The 13,861-nt window shown below is 35.3% G+C and overlaps 1 protein-coding gene across 6 annotated transcripts in view; it reads left to right on the top strand.

The window, feature by feature from the left end:
• The window catches only part of LOC100878472 (uncharacterized), a 422,291-nt gene that overhangs the window by 228,942 nt on the left and 179,488 nt on the right, over positions 1 to 13,861 (top strand). For all 6 annotated transcript variants that reach the window (XM_076533666.1, XM_076533669.1, XM_076533665.1 and 3 more), the window contains one exon: positions 13,185 to 13,330. In XM_076533666.1, coding sequence (XP_076389781.1) covers positions 13,185 to 13,330 — 146 coding nt within the window. The remainder of the gene's footprint in view (positions 1 to 13,184; positions 13,331 to 13,861) is intronic.

Below are 13,861 nucleotides of genomic sequence, written 5' to 3'. Positions count from 1 at the left end.
TATATGTGGGATTCGGTAAAGGGCAATTAATTTTTGCGTGGTATGAGTGTGTGTGTGATGTACGAGTGTGAAACAAAAGAGTGCGAATGCGAAATATATAAAAGCGCGACAGCGTCGAAAGCGAGAGTCTTGTCTTGACCGAACCGTGGAAACGTGAACTATAATCGATTACTTCAATTTTGTATTCTTTCCAATTTATTAACATTTTTATTATTACTTTAATCCATTTCTAATCTTCTTGCTCCCATCCTACATATATGTCTACCTGTAATTATTATATTTTCTCCACTAATGTCAAGAAATAAATTCTGGATGTTGTGTACATTTTATTTCTATTCTTTATATATTCTATTATTTACAAATTTGTTTTATTTTTTTATTATAAATAAAATAATTATTTGATAAATTCATTTTAATATGAATAATAGTATGAATGAAGAACTGAAAAACTGTAGTGGATATGAAATTAAATGGATGTGATCATGTATAATTTACTTTATTTCGTTTCTTGACATTGATTTATTATGGAGAAAGAATTAATTTTGTTCTGCATGTTACATTGCAGTATGACCTCAAATAAGTCATTACGTTTCGTTTTACAATCTGTTTATTTTCACCCAACAAATTGTATATTTAAAGCGATTTTGTGTTGTTGTAAAAGAGTGTATACTTTATAAAATATTGAGAAAATGACACTTTCATAAATTACTTCATATTAATACATCAAACTTTCCAACATAAAAATTGTCCTGCAACAACTTTCTTGAATATTTCTCAAACTCCCTTGTTGAAGCTGTTCCTTGCAAGTGGCCGCTTTGTACAAAGTACATGCATCGTTGTAACTACTCAACTATTCCTAGTAAACCGTTAAACACGACACTTGTCCATTAAATCGTAACAAAGGCACATGTTCGCCCGTAGAGTAGTTGCGAAAGTGCAGGAATGTGCAGTTTAACTACCCCAAAATTGTTAATCTGGTGTCTTGATATATGATACATCCTGTTGCTATTATTTCTTCGATTTCTGTATATGTGTATTTCGGCGATGCTTCAAATTCAACTTTTAAAATAATCAACACGTTAAAGATCTTGTTCCCTGTATTAAGAAAGCAAAACTAGTGGAAGTTGTATTTTATTATATTGTAGAGGATGTTACCCACTTATTAATAATCCGGTAAATTCGGTTATCAGAAATAAAAAAGAGAAACAGTAATTATTGATATTAATAAAGTTATTTGGCAGTATTGTTCGGTTATTCGACAACGCAATCACACGTGTTGTTTCTCCGTACCGCAGACGAGTGCCATATACAGTGTTCATTCTATATAAGCAAAAATGTCCTTTCCGATATAAGCAAAAATGTTATCCCCACCACTGGGGGAAGACCCCTCGAGATGCCCGAGGTTCGCTCGCCGGGAAATGTAACGTAACCCGGGTATTAGTGTATCCGTGAGACAATACCAATGCAAATATAAAACTTTTTTATTTTTGACTTTTTCGTTATCAAACTTTTACCAATTAATTCTTGACATTTTTCTGATTAAAAGAAGACCAAACACGACATAATTTGGACTATATTTACTGGTTTAATTGACGATAAAAGTTTCTCACGGCGAAGAGGATAGCGAGCCAAAAAGAAAGAGACGCTACAATCGTGGTAGTCTGCAAAGATCAAAAGTCTGTTCGATTATTTGCAATACTTGAGCATTGCTAATTTTTTTATTTTTCATCCATTTTTCTATATAACTTTCTCCATCATATTCGTGACATTTTCCTGACTAAAATGAGACCAAACACGTCGTAATTTGAGTTATATTTACTTGCAATATCTTATTAGAGTAAAATCATCGATGTACGCGTAACACTTGAAATTACAAGTAAATATGTCCTGAAGTATATCGTGTTTGGTCTCATTTTAATGAGAAAAATGTTACAAATATGATAGAAAAACTTAAAAAAAAGAAAAAATCAAAAATAAAAGTTTTATTCTTGCATTAGGAGTGTCCTTCTAGTAGGTTACTGTTTGTTTACGTTCAGTCTCCTTCGCCCGAAATGTAGCACCTTTACGATATACACTGTCGACCCATCCCTATCGACACCTCCATCTAACGTACAATTATCCAGTCCCTCTGCTCGTTAGGACCCATTGTTTCCCTTCAGGCCCTTTTTCCCAATCTTTACCCGTCCGATTTCCTCTTTCCAACATTTATGCATCCGGACCTTTTCCCATCTCACATCCCATCTACTTGACCTATCTTTAGTTTTTCCTTCATCAAGACCTTACCGATAGAATTTCCTTGCAGCATCCCATTTTCCCACTTAACGAGACAACCCGCAAACCCAAAGCCCAAGCGCCTCCCACCCTCCAAAAACCCCAGTATAAGAAGGGGACTAGTAAGACCCAAAGGCCAGTCTAAGTTAAAACTTGAACGACATCCAATCTCTGTCGAAGTGTAAAGAATATAATATAAGAACGTAATTATAATAAAAGTTATTGAAAACCATACAACACGGACTTCTTGAATACTTCGACGACAACACAAACGGCGACCGTGATATTTTTCTCTTCTGTCCTTTTCTACGTTCGGCAAGACATCAATCAATGTAGGACCTGTACGATATACGCAAAACCTCAGACCTGAAAGATTTGCTTATATAGAATATCCACTGTATAGTGTCAACAAACAGCGGATAAAATTACGCTGTGTTGGGTACACCAGCACAGGCAAAATAAGATCCAACACAATGAAGAAACAGTTACAACCGAAAAGTGCTCACCGAAGGATATCCCCCCGCATACCTTAATGGATAAAAATCACAACGCTCCAAAGTCTCCAATAACTCCAACTGAACCCAAAACCTCATAACCAAACAGGAATACATCCCAACCCAAGACCAAGCCATAATTCTTCAGTCAGTTGACGGTATAACTATTAAAGATTACGCTCGGGCAATTGGCAACCTAATAGGACCAAAAAACATCAAATTCTTATCGAGAATATCTAACAGTAGAATCTGTATGTATCTGGATAGTAAACACGCAGTTATAAACCTGACACAAAACCACAAAGCGGTAATCATCAATAACATAAACATTGAAATCAGGCCGATGGTTCTTCCAACTCAAAGAATCATACTGTCCAACGTCGCACCCACAGTCCCTAACTCACATATAGAAAACATCTTCAGAAATAGTGGCATTAAAATACTCTCGAAAATTACCCCACTCAAAGCAGGAATCTCCGACCCGGTCCCATATCCTAAATTTTAGGAGGTAGGTGTATGTTGACACTGAAGAAGCCAAACGTATACTGAGCTTCTTTACAATCACACTGGATAACAATACCTACAGAATATTCTCAATAACTGAGAAACAAACATGTTTCAAATGCCAACAAGAAGGACATATTGCAAGTCAATGCGTAAACACAGCAAGCGCCAATACACATACAAACATAAACTTACCTCCGTCCTCTTCAGACACCGAACATATACTTAAATCTGGAATGGAAACTGAAAAAGAAATTATAGCCTTCTCACCAAAAACAGGGAAAATAAAAATTTTTCTAGCGGGGCAATAGCTATTGCAATTTCAAACAAGTATTCAGCCACACAAATTCCACTAAACACAAACTTGGAAACAGTTGCAGCAACCGTACATCTCCCGAACAAAATTAATGTCTGTAATGTCTATCTGCCAAATAGCCAACCTATCCACTCACAAGACATCCAAAATTTAATAGAACAAATCCCTCCACCTGTAGTACTAACCGGAGACTTCAATACTCACAACCCCTTGTGGGGGTCATCCAGGATAGATGCCCATGGGAAGATAATGGAGAAAATATTACAAGACCCCAATCTAATCCTAATAAACACAGGTAGTCCTACTCACTTTAATGCAAGTAATGGCTCCTTCTCTGCAATAGACTTAACCATATGCGATTCAAAACTGGCTCAATATTTAGAATGGAATGTGATAGACAACCTTAACGATAGTGACCATTTCCCAATCAAAGTAACATACGAAGACAACACCGCACAATGTCAATTCTCGCAAACGCCTAAATGGAACTTGAATAAAATTGACTGGGAAGTATACCAAAATCAGATCAACAAATCGCTAGCACCATTAAACAACCAAACAATCAACCCTATCAAAATAAATGACGTGGTCAGGGACTTTGGAGTAGGTATCACCAGCGCCGCAAAAGAAGCTTCTGGACATCACACAGCTAAAAACCCAATAGCCGATAAAAAACCGATAAAAGACACCCCCTGGTGGAACAAAAAATGCGAAAATGCATTAAAAAGGAGTCATCACGCTTTCAACAGAGTCAAAAAGAATCCTTCTACTGAAAATCTAATCGAGTATAAGAAACATCGAGCCAAATTTCGCAGGATAATTAAAGAAAGTAAAAAACAATCATGGAAATTATACATGTCATCTTTATCAAACCAGATCCCCGCGAAACAAGTGTGACAAAAAATCAAACAAATAAATGGAAAGAACACTTACTTCGGAATTCAATACCTTATTACGGAACAAAATTAAACACTGTCTAACACAAAAGAAATCGCCAATACCCTGGCCGAGAAATTTAAATCAAATTCCAGCAATAGTAACTACTCTGCAGCCTTCATGAAAAAAAATCAAAGATCGTGAAAGAGAAATAAGTGAACAGCTTCAACGTATAGATGGAAACACAGTTGACACAGTAATTAACTAAGACATAACGATGAATGAATTAACCAACTGCCTGCAACTAACAAAGGACTCGTCGTCTGGTCCAGACAATATTCCCAACAGACTGCTAAAAAACCTCCCCGAGACTGGAAGAAGATATCTACTCCAAATATACAACTGCATATGGACCCATGAAGTCTTCCCTGACAATTGGAAAAAAGCCATAGTTGTCCCAATCCTAAAACCTGAAAAAGACAAATACAAACCAGAGAGCTATCGCCCAATTGCTTTAACCAACAATATGTGTAAACTTCTCGAAAAAATTATTAACAAAAGACTTCGCTGGTTCCTTGAAAGTAACAACCTTCTGTCCCCAACCCAATATGGATTTCGTGAATACCGCTTCACAACGGACGTACTTACCAACGTCCATACAAGTAAGTAACACGTCACTCAATAAGTCCCTGGTCTGACACATATATGGCGACACTGGTGACAGACCCACGTTATTTTTGAATAATACTAACTTTCAAACAGTGCGTGTCAAAATTTTATGGTATTCTGACTGATAGTTTAGAAGTTACAGTCATTTTAGTACTCGCAGTTTCGTAATTTTGAAAACAATGGATAGAAAGGAATTTCGTGTGTTGATTAAACACTGTTTTTTAATCGGAAAAAATACTGTTGAAGCCAAAAAGTGTCTTGATAAGCATTATAGGGACTCTGCACCAGGGAAATCAACTATCATTGACTGGTATGTTGAATTTAAATGCGGTCGTACAAGCACCGATGATGCTGAACGCTCTGGTTGCCCAAAATCAGCAGTTGTTCCAGAAAACATAAAAAATGTCGACAAAATAGTTCTAAAAGACCGTAAACTTAAGTTGCGTGAGATAGCTGATGCCTTGAAGTTATCAGAAGGTAATGTCTTCACAATTTTGCATGAAAATTTGGGCATGTGCAAATTGCTTCCGAAGTGGGTGCCGCGTTTGCTCTCACAAAGCCAATGCACCGTGTCACAAGTCGATGAACACGATGGTTCGATTGAATAAATTACGTTTTAAATTGTTTCCCCACACACCGTACTTCCCAGATTTGGACCCCAGCGACTACTGGCTTTTTGCAGATATGAAAAAAATGCTCCAGGGAGAGAAATTTGGCTCAAATGAAGAAGTGATTGCGGAAACTGAGGCTTATTTTGGGGACAAAGACAAATCGTTTTATATAAAGGGAATTGAAAAGAGGAGCGTTTGAATCAATGTATCACACTGGAAGGAAAGTATAAATGAGAATCACGTTTTGTGGAATATCTCGGGTACCAGTTGAGCTAGAGGGATGGTTTAAATTGCAAAGTTGTGTATTTTTTAATGCGGAATCCAACTGTGCAAATGGATTTTAAAAAATCGCATTTGTTTAAATAATATATTAAAAAATGACACTTTTTTGTTAATTTCTCTATTTAAAAGTTGTTGTATCTTCTCATAATTTTTTATACGATATACCAGCAAATCCCAAAATCACGCAATTTACACTGACTCTATGAGCGTAGTTCGAGCTATAGCAAACACTGGCAAAATTAATAAAAACGTAATTATCAGAAACTCTTTAACACTATACTCAGAACTTGTCTCCTCCAAGAAAACGGCACATATTACATGGATCCCCTCACACCAAGGAATAAGTGGAAACACGCAGACTCCAGCGCCAAAGAAGCAACCACCATGCAGTCCGAATTCCAGCCAACACCTATCCCACACAGGAATTCATCCACCACTACAGTATTCTCTCCGTAAATGTTAAAAAGATCTCTACCGTAAATGTTAAAATTTTATCCCCACTACTGGGGGATCCCCCTCGAAATCAGTCAAGAATGAAATACGATCGATCGCCGAAACGACGAGGATCGAATATCGGTGAGACACATACTAATGCAAGCAAAGGAAAAGATTGTAACTTTCTTATTTCTTACTATTTTTTCAGGAAACTTTTACTGTTGTATTTGTCTAGATTTCCTGATTAAAATGACACCAAACATAACATAATTACATTAACAATTGCGTGTGTAACGAGTGATTAAAGTTTTTAACATAAAAGAGGACGGCGAATGGAAAAGAAAGAGAAGCAGAAGGTTGACGCGTTCGGCAAACATGAAACACTCGTGCGTCTTCTGTCTTTTAAATTCAAAAATTAAAATTCTTTATTTTGGGGGTTTCATCAATGAAGCTTTGATTATCGTATTCGTCTCGTCTTTCTGATTAAAATGGTACCAAGCACGGTATAATTAAAATCATAATTACTTGTATAGCAAGCCTTTAGGAGGAATTCGCACCTCTTCGTAAATGTTACATCCCAAACTTTTATGGCTTGTTACATAAGTAATTACGATCGTAATTATATCGTGTTTGGTGTTATTTTAATCAGAAAAACGGGATAAATACGATGGTAAAAGTTCCATTGACGAAAAGCCAAAAATAAAGAATTTTAATTCTTAAATTTAAAAGACAGAACACGCACGAGTCTTTCATGTTTGCCGAACGCTCGAGACTCTATCCCTCCTTGTCTTTTGTATCGCTGGCTCTTTTTTACGTTCGGCACACCACAAAGAATGTAGGACCTCTACCGTAAATGTTACAATCGAGACCGGCAAAAGTAACATTTACGGAGAGAATATTGTACAGTAAATATTCGATATGTGCACAAATGATCTGTACGATATGTGCACCAAAGTTATCCCCACCACTGGGGGGAAGACCCCTTCAGACGCCGTGAAGCTCGATCGTCGAGAAATGTAACATGATCCGGGGTCGGGTATATCCGTGAAGCAACACATATGCAAATATAAAACTTTTTTATTTTTGATTTTTTCGAGAACCAACTTTTACCAATAGATTCTTTATATTTTTCTGATTAAAATGAGACCAAACACGACATAATTTGGGCTATATTTACTGGTTTAATTGATGATGAAAGTTTTTCACGTCGAAGAGGATAGCGAGTCAAAAAGAAAGAGACGCTACGATCGTGGCAGTCGGCAAACATCAAAAGTCTATTCAATTGTTCACAATTCTAATACGTTGCTAACTTTTTTATTTTTTAGCAAATTTTTATAAAACTTTGTCTATCATGTTCGTGACATTTTCCTGATTAAAATGAGACCAAACACGACGTAATTCGAGTTATATTTACTTGCAATATCTTATTAGAGTAAAGTCATCGATGTACGCGTAACATTTGAAATTACAAGCAAATATGTCCCGAAGTATATCGTGTTTGGTCTCATTTTAATGAGAAAAATGTCACAAATATGATGGAAAAAGTTTAAAAAAATAAAAAATAAAAAATAAAAAAGTTTTATTCTTGCCTTAGGAGTGTCCTTCTGGTAGGTCACTGTTTGTTTACGTTCAGTCTCCTTCGCTCGAAATGTAGGAACTGTACGATATCTGCACCAGTTCGACGTTCGGCAAAACATCAATCAATGTAGGAACTGTACGATATCTGCACCAGTTCGGTCCCGAGAATGGTGCACATATCGAACATGTACTACACATAGTCTAAATTATTTAGTGTGTAGTCTTATTTTAATCAGAAAAATATGAAGAATCTATTAGTAAAAGTTGGATAACGAAAAAATGGAAAATAAAGAAGTTTTACTCTTGCATTAGTATTATTCCTCACTATGTTTCCGTTTGTTTACATTCGGTATCCTTCGCTCGCTGTCCTTTTCTACGTTCGGCAAAACATCAATCAATGTAGGAACTGTACGATATCTGCACCAGTTCAGACCCGAGAATGGTGCACATATCGAATATTTACTGTATAAAGTAAAAATCCAGGAAGAATGGAACAGTATATGGAATTCCCATCCAACCAAAATCCACAGAATAGTCTCAAACTTTTTCGAAGACACTCTACGAAAACACCTGACCAGGAAGGAAAGAATAGTCCTTGACCGCCTAAGAACCGGCCACTGCAGATTCACACACGAGTTACTCATAAAAAAGACAGATCTTCCCATGTGCTGTGGAACCTTGCTTACAGTTGACCACTTCCTGTACTCGTGCCAAAAATACCGTATCCAACGATTGAAACTCGAACTCAACTCAACTACCACCCTTACATCAAAAAAACACACAAGAAATACCATAGACTTCCTGAAAGAAACCAATCTCTTCTACAAGATGTAAAACCAACTCAGAAGCCGTCGCTAATGACCTAGCCGTTTTAGTGCCACGCAGCGCGATCGCGCTGTTCGCGTACTGTGGTGAACCGTGTCGCTATTTTTGATCACGATCGTCAATTCTTGTCGCGAGTCTGTCGAGAGTTTCTTCCCGTAATTACAAATTTTCTTTCAAATAATCGTAAACAACTTGCATAATTAGCTGTCTTTCTTTAACACATTGAGTCCCAAGGTTTATTTTTAACAATATTTAAAAATTGCCTATCAATCTAAAGCGCGAGTGCGCCGAGCGGCACATTTCGACGAAAAAAAAAAGAGCAGCGCGACCGCGTCGATCGGCATTCTTCGCAAATATATGAAGGAAGCGCTATCGCGCTTCATGGCATAATTCGACATGGATTTTTAAAAACCTCTGGCACTAAAACGGCTAGACGTTGATGCGACGTAAAACCTTCATTTAAAAAAAAAAGTTATTTAATATAGAAATCGCATGAAATCGACTTTAGTAACTCAACAAATGTAAAATTGTTATTCTTAAAAATGGTTGATTCAAAAATTTACTAAATTAATAATATTATAATAATATTCCAATATTAAATGAACATGGTTTAATATTGTAATTTATTGAAACCGAAATTACATTTTTTTTTGTAAACAAAAATTCAGTAGACTGTAGCAACTTCTATTATTTAATTGAAAAATATAAAATAATATTCTTTCCTCGTGTTATTTATCACTAAAGACGAATAAATTGTCAAATTGTCTTATAAAATGTTACAACAAATTGTTTTATTAAAAAAAACCATCAACACAATACGTATACATATATAGTATATCAAAATTTATACATAATGTGTGCTGAACTCGCGCACGTTTATTCGAAAGAAATTAATCTTTTGAATAATATTTTAATATGAGTCCGAACGGTTGACTCTGAAGACGTCCTAAACTGTGGACTCGTAAAAATGGCTAAGTCCGTCGCGAATGACTCGTGAAATTTCTAAATCCGTAACAAATGATTCGTAAAATTTCTAACAAGGGACATTACCCAATCGCCAATCGCTGATTTTGATGCGCTTTGAGTATGATATAGAACGCAAAAAAATATTTAACACGTATTTTTTTTTATCGGTCATCGTCCATGCTGAAGGGGTGAAAATGGCTCCCAAAGTTGGGGTTGCAAAACATATTTTCTCGAATATCTCAGGAGCTATTAGGCCTAGACAAAAAATTAAAAGTGCAAATTTTTCTGTTTTAGAATGCCAATAATATGGCCTAAGTGGATTTTTGAAAAATTTATTTGTTTAAAAAATATGTTAAAAATTAACATTATTTTGCAAATTTTTTTAATGAAACTTTGTACTATTTTGATCAAATTTTGCACATATAAACTATAGGTCAAAAGACAAAATACGGATAAATTGGAATTTTTAATTTCGCTTGTGGAAAAAATATTATTGTCGTTGAAGTTATACGTACATTTTATACCTTCCGTTCGGTGCACAACTGATTTCTATACGTAATATTCTGGTAATTGTATTATATTACATTTTTTACACTAATTTATTTAAAAAAAGAATTTGAAGGTCCAAAGGTGCCTCTATAAAAATATGTCGTTCGAGTCATATATCGCATTTGATGCGCGTTATGTGCGCGTTCTGGTGGCAGTATTCGACGCACGGAGGATCTTAACGCGTAAATTGTACTTGTGTGAAGTGTAATATCTTCATAATGATGTAGAATACGTGCAATTAAAGGAATTACATCTGTTGATCAAGAATTGCTTCACGATTGTAAGATATATAGGCCCACCATCTCTTGCGCCCTGAGCGCGCCTTTTTTGGAAGAGGGTGGGAAAAAATACCGATGAGTACGGGAGGATCTCGAAGGCCGGCAACGCCGGGGTTTTTGCCTCCAGGTGACACACACGTTGTCCTAAAAAGTACCGCTAGGACGGAACCGAGGCCCATCCTCGGTGACCCTTCGGGAAAAACCCTGTTTATGACGGAGTAGTTATTGAAGACTAAATGAAACTTAGAAATTCTAAAGGCATTGTTCGAAAAAATGTAAAACTAAATTGCCGTCGATGGCTAAAAATCTGTCTTTCAAAAATAACTGTTACCCGGACCCATCATAAACTACCTACGAAATCCTCGCGTATTGTGTTCCGTAGCACGTTCGGAACATAATGTATTAAACTTTAACTGTTGAATCTTGAAATAGTGATTGTAGATTAAGCTACAATAGCTGTAATACATTTAACTGTACACTTTGTTATTATATTACTATAAAAAACTTTGTGATTATTTTTGGGATGTACTACAATTACATTACTGAAGCATTACAATAAGTAATTCTGAATGGGCTCAAGAGATTCAGTTGCCGACCATTATTTGATAAAACAAAGGTAGGGTAGAAAAAGGGTAAAAAGAAGTAATGGGGGTCATTTAAGGTAGGCATAACCATGTGACTCCCCAACGATAACTACACGATCCTCTCTACCAGCTGGTCTATCTCTCACCATTAGCCCACACGTACCTCTACAAATCAGCCGCTTGTAAGTGGCCACTCCAAGCATACTGTGTAGTGTACGTACTTCTGTATTATGTATTATGTAGGCTGATCTTTGGTATAGTAAATTGTTGATATATTGTTATATTATTTAACCGGATAGAAGAAGGAATCTAGAAAATTTGATTACTTAGAAAGTATGAAATTTTGAAATGTAGTAGAAATTTGGCAATTAAAAAATGCAGGAATTTGAAAATTCGGGAATTTTTAATTAAAAAGGTAACAAGGAATCACTCTAATGATAAATAAATGATTAGCGATTAATTATTTATTTGTTATTTTTATTTTACTGAAGTTATAAGCGTATAATACCAGACATTGATAACATGTATTCAGAAAAGTTATTTAAAATAATGAACAGATTTCAAAGTCATGAAAATTTGTGAAGAGGCCGACTTTTCAATGATTACAAAAGAAATTTAGAATCATCGCAACTATATAATTTTTTGTATGTAATAAAAACGGTATTACATTAACTGATTTAAACGACCCTTTTTTCTCCTCCTGCAATGTAAGATATTAATACGTAGAGGAAGTGCTGTGTTTCGACAAAAACATAGTGACAGACTCTACCACATAAGCGAATGTTTCGGATTTGGTGTTTCGTTTATATCGTGTAGTTTTTACGTTGTTTGAAGTTTGTAGAACATAGAAAAGGATATCAGGTCTGAAAATACTGAAATGACTTGTTGGAAATTTAGAGTTTATATAGATGCGTTTGTTAGAATGCTTTCCGGATTACAAGGGAAAGTTTTATGAGGCTAAACGATAATGAATAGTTGTCAAGGGCCATGATGACGTTGGTGTCCTCAGGGCCAAGGTTTTGCCGAAAAGGCATTCTTGTGCTGACTGTGAGCGTGGTAACACGTCACAGAATTAAACAGAATATTCAGTTTGGTTAAATTTTCGTATAATTCTTTAATTTACCTTTTTCGGTCATTTTCCTGATTTTTTCTATAGACTGAACATAAACTGAAATTAACATATCGGTGGAACAATTATATTGAAAGTATACATCGTTTTTTACGAGATTATTACCAACATATTTGTGATATTTTCCTGATTAAAATGAGACCAAACACGACGTAAATTCGGAACTTACAGTATTGCCTCGAAATAAGCAACACGGTCGGGATGGGCCAGTTGTTTATTTCGAAGGTAGTTTGCTGTTCGGCTTGCTTTTGTTTTTTGAACCGCTATGTGTTAGAGTGAGAAAACAATATACATGTTTTTTCTTGTTTTCACTATATTATTCGGTCAACCGTAAAAATGATTAAAAGCTGAATTCTATTACATTTCTCAGTGAGCGAAGGTTCTATTCCCAGTAGTGGATAATTTTTTCGCTTACACCTTGTAGATTATTTTCACTTATATCGGACCTTTATTGCATTACGCAATGTAGCTGTCGTTTTCACAGTCGGTTCAATGTGTAATATGAGACTAATAACAATATTCTACGTCATAGGCTCTTAGCTTTATATCCTTAACTTTTTGCTATTATTCATATAACTTATTTAATAAAAACTTCACATGGTCAAGACAATTTGTATTTATTGTTACTTAATTACTTATTAACATAACTAAACAATAATTAGCAAAAATTTAATTATGGGACGGGGCCGCAAAGAAATATTTATGAGGGGTCCTCCAACTGCATAAGTTTTAGAATTCCTGTTTTACGTTCAAATTTGTTCACTATATCTATCACTATATCTCATTTTAACATACATGTTATTTATTTGCTATACAGGATGCAAACCGACCTGAGTGGAGGACCTGGTCTCGCTGTGGTAGCGGGAGATGTACTTGCTCTCCGCGGAACAGGACTTGCTGCTGCCGAAACATGGGCTCTCCTATGTCAGGCAGCCCAGGCCCTCCAGGACCTGTTCTTGTCAAGTAAGCCTTTATCAAAAAATATTCTAACTAGTTAACTGTGTTCGATATGTACATATACATGTCAATCCAAGAATTCAATTCGATGCAGTGGACATTAACGAATTATTAATTTTTGTCGAATGAAAATGTAATTTCTTTTTCGTTTTATTTTGTTTTTCATACTTACGATTGGTTGATCTTAATTAAGCATCCAGCGAAGAACTTTTAAACTTAAATTACGCAGTTAACGAATTAATCTGTAATATAATAATAATAATAATAGAAATGTTATATTATATTAATTACAATTTTTCTCTTTTATTAAAGATTAAAGAAATACTTTTAATGGTAATGGAATATGCTTATGAGTATTAAACAAATAAAGAAATACTAAATAATTAAACAGAACACTTATAACTTTTTGAAACAAACTTTATATATTTAAATGAAGAAAACTAAGAAAGAACTACTTAAATAACTTGTTACGGATAGAGCTGGCCAATTGAGGCATTTCAGAGCATGGGGTGAGAATTTACAGATAAACATAAGATT

Source organism: Megachile rotundata, chromosome 7 (assembly GCF_050947335.1).
Source record: "Megachile rotundata isolate GNS110a chromosome 7, iyMegRotu1, whole genome shotgun sequence".
Classification (NCBI taxonomy): Eukaryota; Metazoa; Arthropoda; class Insecta; order Hymenoptera; family Megachilidae; genus Megachile; species Megachile rotundata.
This window is presented reverse-complemented; position numbering and strand designations above follow the sequence as displayed.